At 44.8% G+C, this 13,772-nt stretch overlaps 2 protein-coding genes across 2 annotated transcripts in view; one reads left to right on the top strand and one right to left on the bottom strand.

The window, feature by feature from the left end:
- The window catches only part of LOC141019277 (uncharacterized), a 28,603-nt gene extending 16,033 nt beyond the window's left edge, over positions 1-12,570 (bottom strand). The window contains exons 1-2 of the mRNA XM_073494141.1: positions 12,485-12,570; positions 355-3,123 (exon numbers count right to left, since the gene is read on the bottom strand). Of these exons, the coding sequence (XP_073350242.1) occupies positions 355-2,915 (2,561 nt within the window). The 5' untranslated portion in view covers positions 2,916-3,123; positions 12,485-12,570. The remainder of the gene's footprint in view (positions 1-354; positions 3,124-12,484) is intronic.
- Positions 1-13,772, top strand: part of thoc6 (THO complex 6) — a 39,308-nt gene that overhangs the window by 10,933 nt on the left and 14,603 nt on the right. The gene's annotated exons all lie outside the window — the stretch shown is intronic.

The following is a 13,772-nucleotide window of genomic DNA, read 5'->3' on the forward strand; positions in this document are numbered from 1 at the left end:
TGAACTTTGACCAATATCAGGGCGGCAATGGTATCATCACGACTGTTCATCTTATGAATCCTAGCCCAAAAGTTAAATTCCAAACATCGGTAGCCCTGGCACAATCTTATAAAGATCGGTGCCCATCAATTTTTTTCTTTTGGGACCAGCCCTCTGAATTTCTATTTAGTAAAAGGCACTGCTAAAAGTGGAGTTAGTATTCCTTTACTCATTTGCACAAACTTTGAAATTATTCCAAAGTTTTTCTATCTTTATCACAGATTTTTGATAAATCTGTGTAAAATGAAGCATTATCTTTTTATACTCATTACAACTAAATAAAATTTAAAAAATTGGACAAAATCAGGAACATACCTCTTTAGATCAAAGTGAGTCCTTTGGTGATTTTTGAGAGCCAGCAGATTGTAGTAGCGTTTCTGGCACACCAAGCAGCGGAAAACTCCAGTCTTATGGGACTTCTTGTGGTTGAGGAGTGAGCATGGGTGTCGGTATCCTCGTCCACATTGATCACACTTGTGGGGCTTGTCACTTTGGTCAACCATAGGCCTACGTCCATCACCACCAACATCACGGCTTCCTCCAGCAACCCCGCCACCAACTCCATCTCCTCCAGACATCCCTTTGGCTCCATTCAGGCCCTGCTTGCTCATTGAGCTGGCCCGATTCTTACCAGGGCACAGGTGAGTGATCAGGTGGTGGCGATCAGCAAAAAACATGCCACAGTCAACACAAATGTGGCTGCGTCCGTCCATCTTGTCATTGCCATTAGATGAGGGGCCTCCGATACCCTGTTGCTGGCCATCTGGCCTTTGGGGCCCATGGACTAACTGGTGATTCAGGAGGTCCTGCTTTCTGGAGAAGCTCTGGCCACAGGTGGAGCATATCATCCGCCAATCCTGCTCCAGGGTGGAGGGTCCGGGCCCTGTTGGGTTATTGGCATGGCTACGCAGGTGGCTCCTAAGAGCTCTGAGGCTGGCGTAGTGGTTGCCGCACACCGAGCACTGATAAACTTCTCCATCATCGTCGTCATCTTTGTCATTGCTCCCCATTCTTTTGCCACCACTCTGGGAGTACTGCCGCTGGCTGCTGCTTTCTTTCAGGCCGCTAGAGCTTCCAGCTGGCAGCGAGGTTCCACCGGAGCTGTGGTAGTTCATGTTCCCCATAAAACCATTGGACATGTTGCCCTGCTGCTGTTGTGGCGGCTGTTGCTGCTGGCCACGGCGAGGACACATGTGTGACTTGATGCCAGATACATCGCCATACATCTCACCACAGTCCGCACACACGTGTCTGTCTGCCTGACGGTGAGCAGAGTTGCTCTGGGAGAGTGAGCTGCCATCGAACCGATCATGAAACTCAAGAGAGTCCAACCCACTGCTGTGGCCACCGTCTGGTACAAAGTGGGCTGCATCACCAAGGTTTCCTGGCAGTGAGATTGGAGTGGTTGCACCACTGCCTTCTTGGACGTAGCTCTGCTGGGAGTCCAGAGTTAGCGGCTCTGGAGATAACCAGTCATTGCTGTCATTACCGATAGGCTGGTTAGAGGGACGCCCCTTGTGACTTCGTAGGTGACTGTGTAGCGCTGCCAGGTGAGGGTACTGCTTACAGCAGATGGTGCACTGGTAGTGGCCTGTCTGATGGCAGCGTTTGTGGTTGACCAGACTTCCTGCATGCCGGTAGCTTTTGCCGCACTCCCCGCATTTAAAGCGCCGCTCTCCATCATCTGGAGAGTTGGCCTGGGGCACACGGCCTCCGGCTGGAGAGGACACCGAACCCTGTGATCCAGAGCTTAGTGTGTCGGAGTTGAGGATGGAGCTGTCCTGGCCATGAGAGGCAGGGTGGGGATCATGGGTCAGATAGTGGACTTTCAAGGTCTCCAGATCTGGGTGTCCTGCGCCACAATAAGCACATGTGTAGATGGGGTTGTTGACTGGAGGGCCCATTATGGGGTCATAGGGACCTCTTTTCTCACTAGGCAGGGGTGGCAGGGGCAGAGGATCCCCCAGGGCGGGGGTGTACGCTGGGGATCGAACTGCACTCAGATTGTGAGGCATGATGCCGGGGAAACTGCGTGGCAGTCCGAGGGAGGGTGTGGCCGTGTTGTGCAGCAGGATGTGCTCCTGGAAGTCTGCCTTATTTGGCAGCGCTACCTGGCACAGGTGGCAGAAACAGGAGGCCGTGTCGTCGCTCTGGGACGACTGGTTGCCGCTGCTGCTGTTACTGCTGCTGCTCACCATGGATGCCCCGGGTGTCTTGAACTTCGAGTGAGTTCTCTCGTGGCTGTTTAAGGCAGCCAGGTTGCTAAATTGTTTAAAACACACAGAGCACTTAAAAGTTCCTTGCTGGTGACACTTCTTGTGGTTCACCAGGCTACCGTGGTGCCGGTAGGTTCTGTCACACTGATCACACTTGAACGGTCTGTCCCAAGCGTCGTCGGATTCAGGGGAGCCTTTTTTTCCGTGGTCGTCTGTCTCGTGGCTTTGTAGGACACTGTGTCCCATACCACTATTGTTCAAATGAGAGCGCCCAAACCCGTCCGAGAGGTCTTGGGCGAGGCCGTAGTCCCTCTCGTCGTGGCCTGGTTCTTCGGGCACTTCTTCGCTCTCTTCTTCTGCGTGTGCACTACTGGGGGACAATGTATGGATACGTAGGTGGTTCTTCAAAGCTACAGCGTTGGGTAGGGTACGTGTACAAACAGGACACTGGAACGAACCCACTTCGTGAGATTTTTTATGATTAGCTAGGCTAGCAGCGTGTTTGTAAATTCGGCCACACTGTTCACACTCAAAACGTCCGGTCTCTTCTTGCTGATAATGTGCTTTCATATGTTCTAGAAGACTTGGAGTACTCGGGCAAACCATATCACACTCTTTACAGGGGAAACCCTTGGCACGACTCATATCATGCATTGCCATAGTACTCTAAAGCAAATCGGTTGGCGGGAATCACGGTTCACAACAAAGCAATGAACAGTGATGTTAGGGGAGGGGCTTAGCTCTTAAGCTGGGGGGCAGCGGTGGCAGCCATTTTCTCCCCAAGAGTCGTCAGTGCAGTTCCAGCCAATCAGGGCCCACCCTGGGAGGTGGCGGGCCTGCGGGGGTCACACCAGCCAATGAGGTATCACTATAGAGACAAAAAGAAGAAAAAAAAGAGCGTTACTTACAGAGCAACTACATTTCTTTTGGCTCAAACGCGCCAATCTTCTTAAATGAAAAAACACATTTGAAACGTGACGTTTATTTATTTTAAATTACATGGTGGATAATCTGAATGAGTATGACAATTTATTGTTCTCTAGTTCCAACTTTAATTTTAATTTCTTTTCTCATGTTGATTTGAATGGAATATCTCTGGGTTTTTGTAGACTGGGAGACTGGGAAGTAGACTGGGAATCTTGGAGCTTGTGATGGCAATTTTTCATTCATAGACTAACTAAAAAAATAACCAAACATTAATGTGATTATTAATTATGAAACAAATTCAAATGACCTGAAACATGTTTGTTGTGTCTTGATATTAAGAGTATCGGTCATAATATTGAGCTCAAAATTTTAAATTCTCAAATAATGTTAGAGTTTAATGTTTCTGCTATAATACGAATAATAATAAAATTCTAATGAGATCTGCAACAAATATTATTGTCACTGATTAATCTGGGGATTACTTTCATGTTAATTGTTCAGAGTCCAAATTGGTGTCAAAACTCCAGTTTACCAAAAATATTCAGTTTACTGTGATATAAAACAGAATAGAAGAAACTACTCTTCACGTTTTAAAAGATCAGAAAACACTGAATGTTTTTCCTTAAAAAGAAAAAACTATGCAAACAATTAATAAATATCAATAGTTGCAGATAAATTCTCTGTTGATCATTTGATGTAACGGCTGCATATTAATAAAATACCAAAACGGCTGTCACTTCAGTTTTTAAAATACCAGCCATCCCATTTCAAGCAGCAAAATGTATTTGGATCCTAACTGGTAAAGCTGGCGGGCCTCAGCTTCATTCACTGCACCGTTCACGCCTGACTGCAGTGTGCAGGACACACCTTTGTTGATAGTGTAAAGAGGACGGAGCTGCAGTGAATCCTTCAACAAAATCACCAAACCTCCACCCTCCCCCTCAATTAACGGTCAACTACGAACAGCAGCCTGTTCTCACACCAGTACTAGTATCCATAGTAAGGTTATTAAGTCTTTTAACAGGAAAAACAATTGGTAAAACTCTTCAGGTAATCTCAAAATATAATGCACTTTGCTGGAGAGGGTGACGGCCAACAGTTGATTTAGTGCATAATCTTTTGGGTCCATCCCAAGTAAAAACTTGTGGGAGGGTGTGAAGGTTGAATTCTTCTAGACAAACTCATAATTTTAACCATCTGACTAAATACAAGAGATATCTTTTACAGACAAGTCAGATAAAAGTAAAAGCTTAGAGATCATTGATAACAGGCCTCAAACAGAAACGATTCATTGATCAGCCACTTGATGGCAAACTGACCAGCAAATATTCTCTTGTTGCAGAAGTTTATTTATTTTCCTTGAAAAGTGACTGAAACGACTCATTGATTATCAAAATTGTAGCAGAATAGTTTTAATGGAATGATCAACTGATAAATGCAGTGATTTGCTCTTATTACCAGGATTCTGAGCGTGGAGTGTTGACTTCTATCTGACATGTCTGTGGGTATTTGAATGATGCGCTGAGGCTGCTGATGGTCTAATATTGACACACTAATGTTTGTTCCTCCTCTGGCGGAGGACGCTGCACCTGCCAACATGGCCGACAGATGTAGAATCACCAGAGAGAAGACTTGACCCTCCAACCAACTACTACATCCTCCACAGGACTCCTTATTCACATTGAACAAGGATTTACAATCCTTACATGATACTACTGTAGTCCTTCATGACCTTAGAGAGCTTGGTACACCTGAGACTCACTGACCATATTAAACAGGGCAATGAATGTGAATTAGTTAACTCCAAGATAATTAAACAGAAACAACAGCTTTAAATGTTTCGTAAATAAACAGACAAGAGTCCGACTGACACTTGATTTTTGGAGCTGTTGCCGATATCAGGGAGGGAGATTCTGATATCAATATATCTGCTGATGTACTTCCAGATTTCTTGTTATCAAACAAAAGAGACCAAGATATGGAGCAGAGGCAGGAGACGTTACAGTTCAACAATAAACCTTTATGGTCTAAAATGACATCAGAACACTGAAACAGTAAACTTCACTGGGAATTTAATCAAAAATCCTTTTCTGCATTAAAAACTAAAAAAGAAAAAACTGCATATCATAATGTTATATGTGAACACTGATATGTGATTAGGGAAGGAACAATACATGATTTTATCACTTAAAACACAATTCATTGATCGTGGTGAATTTTCATTATCGGGATAAACATGAAGCAAATAATCATGAATATCCGAACATGAATGAATGTGAAGAAGCTGTGTAGCTCTCTGACGTACAGTCCTCATTCATTTTGAATTGGCTCGTCCTGTCGTTATGATGAAGGTTCTGCTCACATTGTATCCCCACAAAAACAAGTTAAATCAGATGTGTGTAAATACTATGGAAAGACCGACAGGGACGTGATGTTACTACCATTTATTTATCCTTCGTTTGTGCAGGAAGACCTTATGATTTAACGTTTTGTTTTTCACTAAAAGATGCAATAAGAATATTTGTCTCCTAAAGATTAAAGTGACTACACTTTGTTTAAGTGACATTTTATTGTTTATTTTAAAGTTTTTAAGAATATTTGGATGAATATAAGGATAATATCATGAATCACAATTATGTTGTACAGGATGATCATCACATGAAATATTCATATCATCACATGATATCTGTGATGGGTTGATATCAGCTGATAATATCAGTCTGGCTCATAACAGACAGTTTACAGAAATAACAAGGAGGCTGCAGCTCCTGGAACCAGATTTTATTAAAAGCATCCACAATGCGTTGAGCAGTATGTATTGAAGTGATCAGATTATTGATTGCAGTGTTTTTTTCTTTGATGTCCAGCAGAAAAGCTGGTTCAAGTGATATATGATGACTTTAAATTGACACAATCACAGGGGGCATATAGGTTTAATATGTAGCCTCAATGTCTCCAGATGGGACGGAGCCGTTGCCGTCTGCAGCCCTGTGATTGTAAAGCCGTCACCGTGGACACACACAGGCTTTTTCACAGCGTTTTATTACCTTTTTGTCTCATGACTTTTCAAATGATAACTGCTTATAAACATGATTATAAAGTGATGATGTTTGTGGTCTGCAGCTCTAAAACTGGTTAAAGGAAACAGATTTTTCCATCTTCTCCTAAATTATCTTTACACGAGTCTGTTAGGATTTTAACTGTTCATTTAACAGGTCCAACACGCTACAACTAAAACCACTCTGGAGGAAAACATGCTGGAAATACCTGTTCTAATACACCAGTCAGTAATCAGATCAATGGTTCGTTAAAGAGCAGCAGTGATTAAAGTGATGTCTGTGACAGTTTTAACAGGATAATCTGTAATCTGTAACCGATCACAGCAGGCAGCCATGTTAATCTGCTCTGTGAACCAGCTGAGACTCAGTCTGTGAACCAGCTGAGACTCAGTCTGTGAACCAGCTGAGACTCAGTCTGTGAACCAGCTGAGACTCAGTCTGTGAACCAGCTGAGACTCAGTCTGTGAACCAGCTGAGACTCAGTCTGTGAACCACCTGAGACTCAGTCTGTGAGACTCAGTCTGTGAGACTCAGTCTGTGAACCACCTGAGACTCAGTCTGTGAACCAGCTGAGACTCAGTCTGTGAGACTCAGTCTGTGAGACTCAGGAGGAGGAGGAAGGAGAGGGGAGAGGAGAGGAGAGGAGAGGAGAGGAGAGGAGAGGAGAGGAGAGGAGAGGAGAGGAGAGGAGAGGAGAAACAAGAGAGAAAGGAGGAGAGAGGAGAGAAAGGAGGAGAGGAACAAGAGGAGAGGAGAGGAGAGAGGAGCAGCCTGTTCAGTTTGGAGCGACGGGAGAAAAAAGGAAAGCAGTGGAAAATAAAGGTGAGGAGGAGGATTTGACTGGCGGGAGAGGAAAATGGTGGAGGGGCAGGAACACACACACACACACACACACACACACACACACACACACACACACACACACACACACACACACACACACACACACACACACACACACACACACACACACACACACACACACACACACACAGTGACGAGCTGTGGTCTGACAGGTAGGAAGGCAGAGAGGAAAATAAGAGCAGGTACGACCACACTGACTCACACCAGGCCTGACATGGATTCAGTAACATGAACCATAGATTAATACTTATAATAAAATAATAAAATATATAAATACATTAATAAATCTGCTGTCTCTGAGCCTGAACCAACACTTTGAGTCAAAATTTCACTGAGATTAAAATCTGCTTCAGAAAACAGAGCTGGTCCAGAGGGCAGCAGAAGAGTATTAATATCAAGTATTATTATTATATATGAATTGTATTTTTGTGACGTTGACGAACAGAATATTGAAAAACATTAGCAGACGTTGCTGATGTTAACGCTTACAGCAGGTATCAGTCACAAGTATTCAGCTCCTTCAGTCACAGCAGCAGTACTGAAACAGGTATTAGTACTGCATTTTATCTAGTGCAATAGAAGTACATGAAGTCAGAAGTATTATCAACGAAACTGATAAAGCAGAGAAACTGCACACGTTTAGTATTAGTAACACTGGGGCTGCAGTTTTTACCAGATTAGTTGCAGAGCTCTATTTTGTAAATAATTAATTATTCAAGAATAATGGAGGTGATTTTTTTAATGAGGCAGGCTCAGCTTTGATAAACTGATCAAGAACGTTCAGTAAATGTCACAAGCAGCACAACAACATGAATCCAGACAACATTATCTTCTGTCAGACGTCTCTTGTTGTTCAGTCACACATCAGACCTGTGATTCTTCCTTTTGTATCAAACAGAAAGAAACTTGTGCCCCGTGTTTCAGTTCATTTGTCTGATCTGACGTGACACCTGTGACATCACACCTGTGATGTGACTGATGCTGAAACCAAATATCATGCAGCCCTGAGACACTGTCAAGTCTAAAGGCTGGTGAGTTTAAATATTAATCACCAACCATCGTTTTAATTAACCCATAAACATGTTTAAAGAGCAGTGACTGATATCTGCAGTCTTTGAACAGTTCACATTATACAAACCACGTTTGCTCTGTAGGACAAACTATCTGATGGAGACCAACTATAACTATAGTTTGAATGTATTTTTTAAGGACGGTACCAAACAGCTGCTGCTTCCAGCCTCGCAGATGTGACGATCTGATGCTTCTCTGTCTTATATCACAACAAAGTGAATCTGTTGGTCAGACGAGACTAAACAAGCCGACCCATGTGGAAACATTTAGCTATTTTTTTTTGTTTTGTTAGAAACTAATAAGGCAACTAGAATAAACGGTAGTCGTAGCCCTGATGTGTGTAATTTAAGACACGCGTGTTTATATATAGTGAACAATTCAAAATAGATTCTGCTGATGATGAAACCTGGTGGAGGCTCTGAACTTGCCTGTCATATATTTATCATTACGTTTATATCTGTACATCACAAAATGTAACAAAAAAAACTGCAAACACGGTCTGTGACACACACACACACGCACACTGCCCTTACACCTTTTCAAGGACAGGTCCAACATCAAGGCCGACGTTAAACTAATATCACTGAGAGGGTTAAGACACCAACACCCGCCGTCCCTTTCTCATCCAGAGTCAGATAACAACAGATCTCAGTTCACCTCCTCAAGGACCCTTAAGACTCTCTTAAGGACTCCTGGAACCTTCTCAAGGAACCTTGTAACTCCTCCAGGACTACAGAGTTACCAGAAAACTTGATGAACCTGGAATTCTCTAAAAGAACTTCAAAGATTCCTGGAACCTTCTTGTGTAACCCTGGAAAATACTCAAGGCCCAGAGAATAACCACAGATATGCTTGGAACCTCCTCAAGGATCCTTGAGAACATATTCAATGACTCCTGGAATCTCAAGTGCTGCTAAATCCCCCTGAAGTGCTCCTGAAACATAACAGTATTTCTTTCCCAGGATGGTGAAGGTGTGACCCGCCCTGCGCTGCTCAGACCGGAACCAATGAGTACTGGTCAATCAATCAGTCCAGGACCAGACCCCAACAGCTTCCTCAATGATGAACAAAATCCTGGCACATCTTCAAGGACTCCTGGAACACCCTCAAGGGCCCCTAGAGCTTTCTCAAGGACCCACTGGGATCAGCTTCATCCCTGTGTCCTGTACAGAGGTCGCTCCAGGATGTGTTTAGCCTAGCTTAGCACAAAGACTGAAAGCAGAGGGAAACTGCTAGCGTAGCTCCATCCAATCAGACACAAACCACCTCCCAACAGCTCCGGGTGAGTCTCATTTACATGTTGGATCTAGTTACTGAAACACGTCACGTCACGTCACGTCACGTCACGTCACAGATGCCATGTTTGTTCACTCTGACTGTCAAACTGGATTCAGATCGAATGAAAAAACTCTCACACAAATAAATGTCATGGATTGGAAACACGGTTAAAGTTTGAGGTTTAAAACCAAAGTTTAGGGTTGATTAATAAATGAATAGTTTTCTGGTTTGGAGTTTTCCATCTCTAGTGATTGCAGTTGGAGATCTTTAGTGTGTTTTATCTTTTATCTAAACATTTCTTGTGGCTGGACTCCTGAACAGCCTGCTGAATGTGAGTTTACAGTGTTGCTGGGTTTTAAGGAGTAAAAGTTCTTCAGGAATTACCAAATAATATTAAAGTCATCCCTGAGGGGCCTTATTGAATATAGTTTTTACCTTTTAAAACTTTAACGTGCAGAAAAGCCTTTAAAAATACCACGATCCATTAATGATCCACTTAAAACCCCTTTTAAACTTCATTGATTTATAACGTGCAGGTACGGTCGACAGTAAGTAATGAATAGCCCACAGTAACTGCTGTCAGTATGAACTAAATGATTATGAATGATGGTTGTTTGACTCTAAATGTGTTCAGATGGAAGTTGCTCAGTGAGTTGGTGAAGCGGTGAAAGCAGCTGAGAGCAGCAGAGTTTAATGGAGGAGAGTAAACAGGGAGGAGGTGCAGAGCTCAGCCAGATGTTTGATGTGAGGCCGCACAAAGAAAACCAAACAGTCTGAAGAATGTAAAGGCAGCGCTCACAGGAAACATGAAGCCACGGCCCGGTCCGACGCTCGGCTCGGCCCGCCCGGCCCGGCCCGACCCGACCCGACCCGACGTTCAAACATCTATCAGCGATGATTCGAGTTCGACCGACAGATTTAAACTGATTATCACTGATGTCTGTTTGTGGTGAATCACCTGAACGATTGATTATCAGACAAGTGGCTGATTAATATTATTATCAGTTCAACAAAGCAGGGCTGAAACTAACGATTATTTTAATTCTCAATTAATGAATCAGTTGTTTGATCAGTGTAAAAGAAACCAGAAAATATTCACGTTTAACAAACTCACTCAAACTGATTAATCAATTATCAAAATAGTCGATGATTAATTGAGTAGCTGACGAGTGGATTAATCACTGCAGCTCCAAATGATTCATTTTTTATTTCGTGTTCGTTTTACACGACAACAGAAGTTCAGCTGCAACAGTTTATTACATATTATTTAATATGAATATTCTGCCTCCTCTCTAGAAACAGACACGTTTCATAATCATCCAACCAAAAGAAGATTAAATCTCAATGATCAGAACGGATCAGTTGTTATTTTTGAGCAGAATTTCACGTCTTTACCTTCTAATTATTGAATATCTGCTGGTTTGTTCGTCTGCCGACAGTAAACTGGGTGTTTTGTGTCTGCTGGTCCGACGGATGGAGGTTTTAAAGACGTCAGCTGTGGGAAACATTTTACAGAACTATTACTTAAATAATAAAATAGTGGATTAATTGATAATGAGTCCTTATGACAGTGTTATTTACTCATGTTCGTATCCTGTTTTACATCAGGCTTGATTTAAGTGAAGTGTGTCTGCGATGATCTGCAGGAGCAGCTGGTTTGTTCATGTTTCACAGTTAAACACAGACTCTGCTTTAAGAAACCGTACAACTCATTTAAAGGTTATTATCTGTGTATATTTACAGTTCGTGCTCCGACACCTCCTGTGATCAATAATCCAGTCACAGCTCGGATTTTACAAATGAAGCGTTTCATTCACAAACAGATTTGAATGAGTCGAGCAGCCAATCACAGGCCTTCACTTTCCTCCGAGCTGCACATCATGTAAACAAGCCGAGCCTGACCCGCTTCACACTCATTAACCGTGCCGAGCCTGACCCGCTTCACACTCATTAACAGTGCCGAGCCTGACCCGCTTCACACTCATTAACAGTGCCGAGCCTGACCCGCTTCACACTCACACAACCCGGGTCGGTTGTTTTGACCGGACACAGGCAGCAGAGAGACTTCAGCTGCTCGCCGTTAATTAAACTCCGCAGCAGCTAAATAAACTTATTTCCATGATTTCAGGCAGATATGAGCTGAAACATGACCCGTCCCGCCGCAGCGGGGCTCGCTGACCTTGGCCCGTCTCCTCTCGGCCGGTTCAGCCCGGCATGAATGTGTCGGGACAAAAGCGGAGCCGCCGCCGACACTCGGCCGACATTTCCCTCGGCCGACTCCCCAATTTAACCGGGGAATAACACCCGAGCCCGGCCGGCCGGGGGAGGAGAGCACGGGGAGGGGTGACCGTGGAAAATGTTCCGGTGGTAACCGTGTGGTTCCGACACGATGCCACCGACCGAGCGGGGACAACACCTACAGCCACCAGCCCACTTTCACCGAGACCCCATTTCCATCGGAAAATGGCTTTCGAGCAGCGAGCCATTTTCCCCATGCTAACAGCTAGCCTCGCGTTAGCCCCACAGACACAGCCTGCTAGCATCAGGGCTACAAATACAAATGCTAATGACACGTTGGGCTGTCGGAACCGCCCGCAGCCCGCAGCAGGAGCAGCTTCCCGCTCACACTCTGATGAAAATGCATATTTTGTGGATATTCAGTGAAAAGCAGCCAGATACACGGCCGAGCTAACGTTAGCATTAGCGCCTGGCTAGTTAGCAACCCCCCGCGATGACAGAAAGGGGGCAAAACGGAAGTTCAAAACAACAAAATGGTCAACAGAACCGACACACAGCCCGAACACGACCGTGCACGGATCGGTGAGCCGCTCTGGTGTATTTTCACCTGAGGTTCGCTGAGCTGGGTCTCACTGGAAGCCGCTGCCGCTGCAGCAGCTCGCAGAGGTTAGCATCCAGCTAGCCCTAGCAACCCCAGGCTAGCCCCGAGCTACACAAAGATCTCGACAAACACACCGCGGCCCCCATTGATGGAAAACCTCGTTTTTGAGCCGCTTTCCGCTGCACACTTACCCCTCAAATGGCCTCTGCGCCCGCAAGACGAACGATGCACAGCATGGAGGTGCAAAATGTGCAAGTTTCACGGATTAGGCATGGTTATTTCTCCTCCTCCTCTTCTACCACCGACTTTTGGTTCTTGGCTCTTTTCCCTCTACCGCCGCTTCGACAACATACTTCCTGCCGCTGCCGCTGCCGCTGCGCGCCGCGCGGAGCCGGAGCGCACTGCGCGCGTCATCATGCGCAGAATAAAACCTCGGCAGCGCAGAAACGTCCCGTCCGCGCGGTCCTCGCGTCCAGGCTGCCGGAGCTCGTCTGTTTCATTTGTGTCCGTTTTGATGCAGATTGGAGACAAACGGACTTTGTGCTGCTCGGCCCGTCAGCCGAGCCGAGCCGAGCCGAGCCGAGCCGGGCTGCTGCTGGCGGATCATGGGGCAAATGACACTCCGAGGTCATTTGATCAGAGACACATGTGGACATATTGAGACAGAAGCTGTAGAGAGGTCCACAGCCACCGATCAATATCAGTCTATTAGGTTCTATTCACTGATTGATCACACTCCTCCGGCTGCATGTGTGTATGTGTGGGTCCAGTTGTCAGACAGGACGGTGGGTTTTTATTATCACCGGCTCTGGTTGTGACGTTTGCTTCCTTTTGTTTTTGTTTGTTTGTTTGTTTGTTTGTTTGTTTGTTATTGTGACTGAGCCGTCAGTTCACTGTTTAAAACATTCAGTACAGGCAGACAGGTCAGGATCCTCCGGTGTTCAGAGGACGTCCACGTAAACCTGCAGCAGAATCCAGATCATTAGAGATAATAATGAAAGATGTGCTGGTGACCAGCTGACCTCCCCTCCGTCAACACAACACATTACACATAATACAATACAGCTCATTTCCATCTTCACGTGTCTCGTTCAACAAGAGAGAAACTTTAAACTTTGACTTTTTCCACGACGGTTCTTCTGTTTGCTCACATGATTCAATACTGCAGATTTCTACTTTGTATTCTCTAATTATTTCTAGTGTCAGACTTTGACTGTGTCGTCCTGGTGAAGGCTGGGAGGAGGTGAAAACATCACCACAGATAAAACTGAACACAGGTCTGATTTGTATTTCAACCAAAACCTCCAAGGTCACATTAAAACACACCTGGATGAGCAGGTGTGACAGAGAGTGAGTGCTCCACCTTTTCTTTATGTCCAAACTGAGATATCAAATCTGCTTCCAGACTCCAGAGTCCACTGGAGCTCGTTACAGTCAGACATTTACCAAGTCTGGATGAGGAGACAGGCTGTCTGCCAC

The sequence above is a fragment of the Pagrus major genome, chromosome 23, assembly GCF_040436345.1.
Source record: "Pagrus major chromosome 23, Pma_NU_1.0".
NCBI classification, from domain to species: Eukaryota; Metazoa; Chordata; class Actinopteri; order Spariformes; family Sparidae; genus Pagrus; species Pagrus major.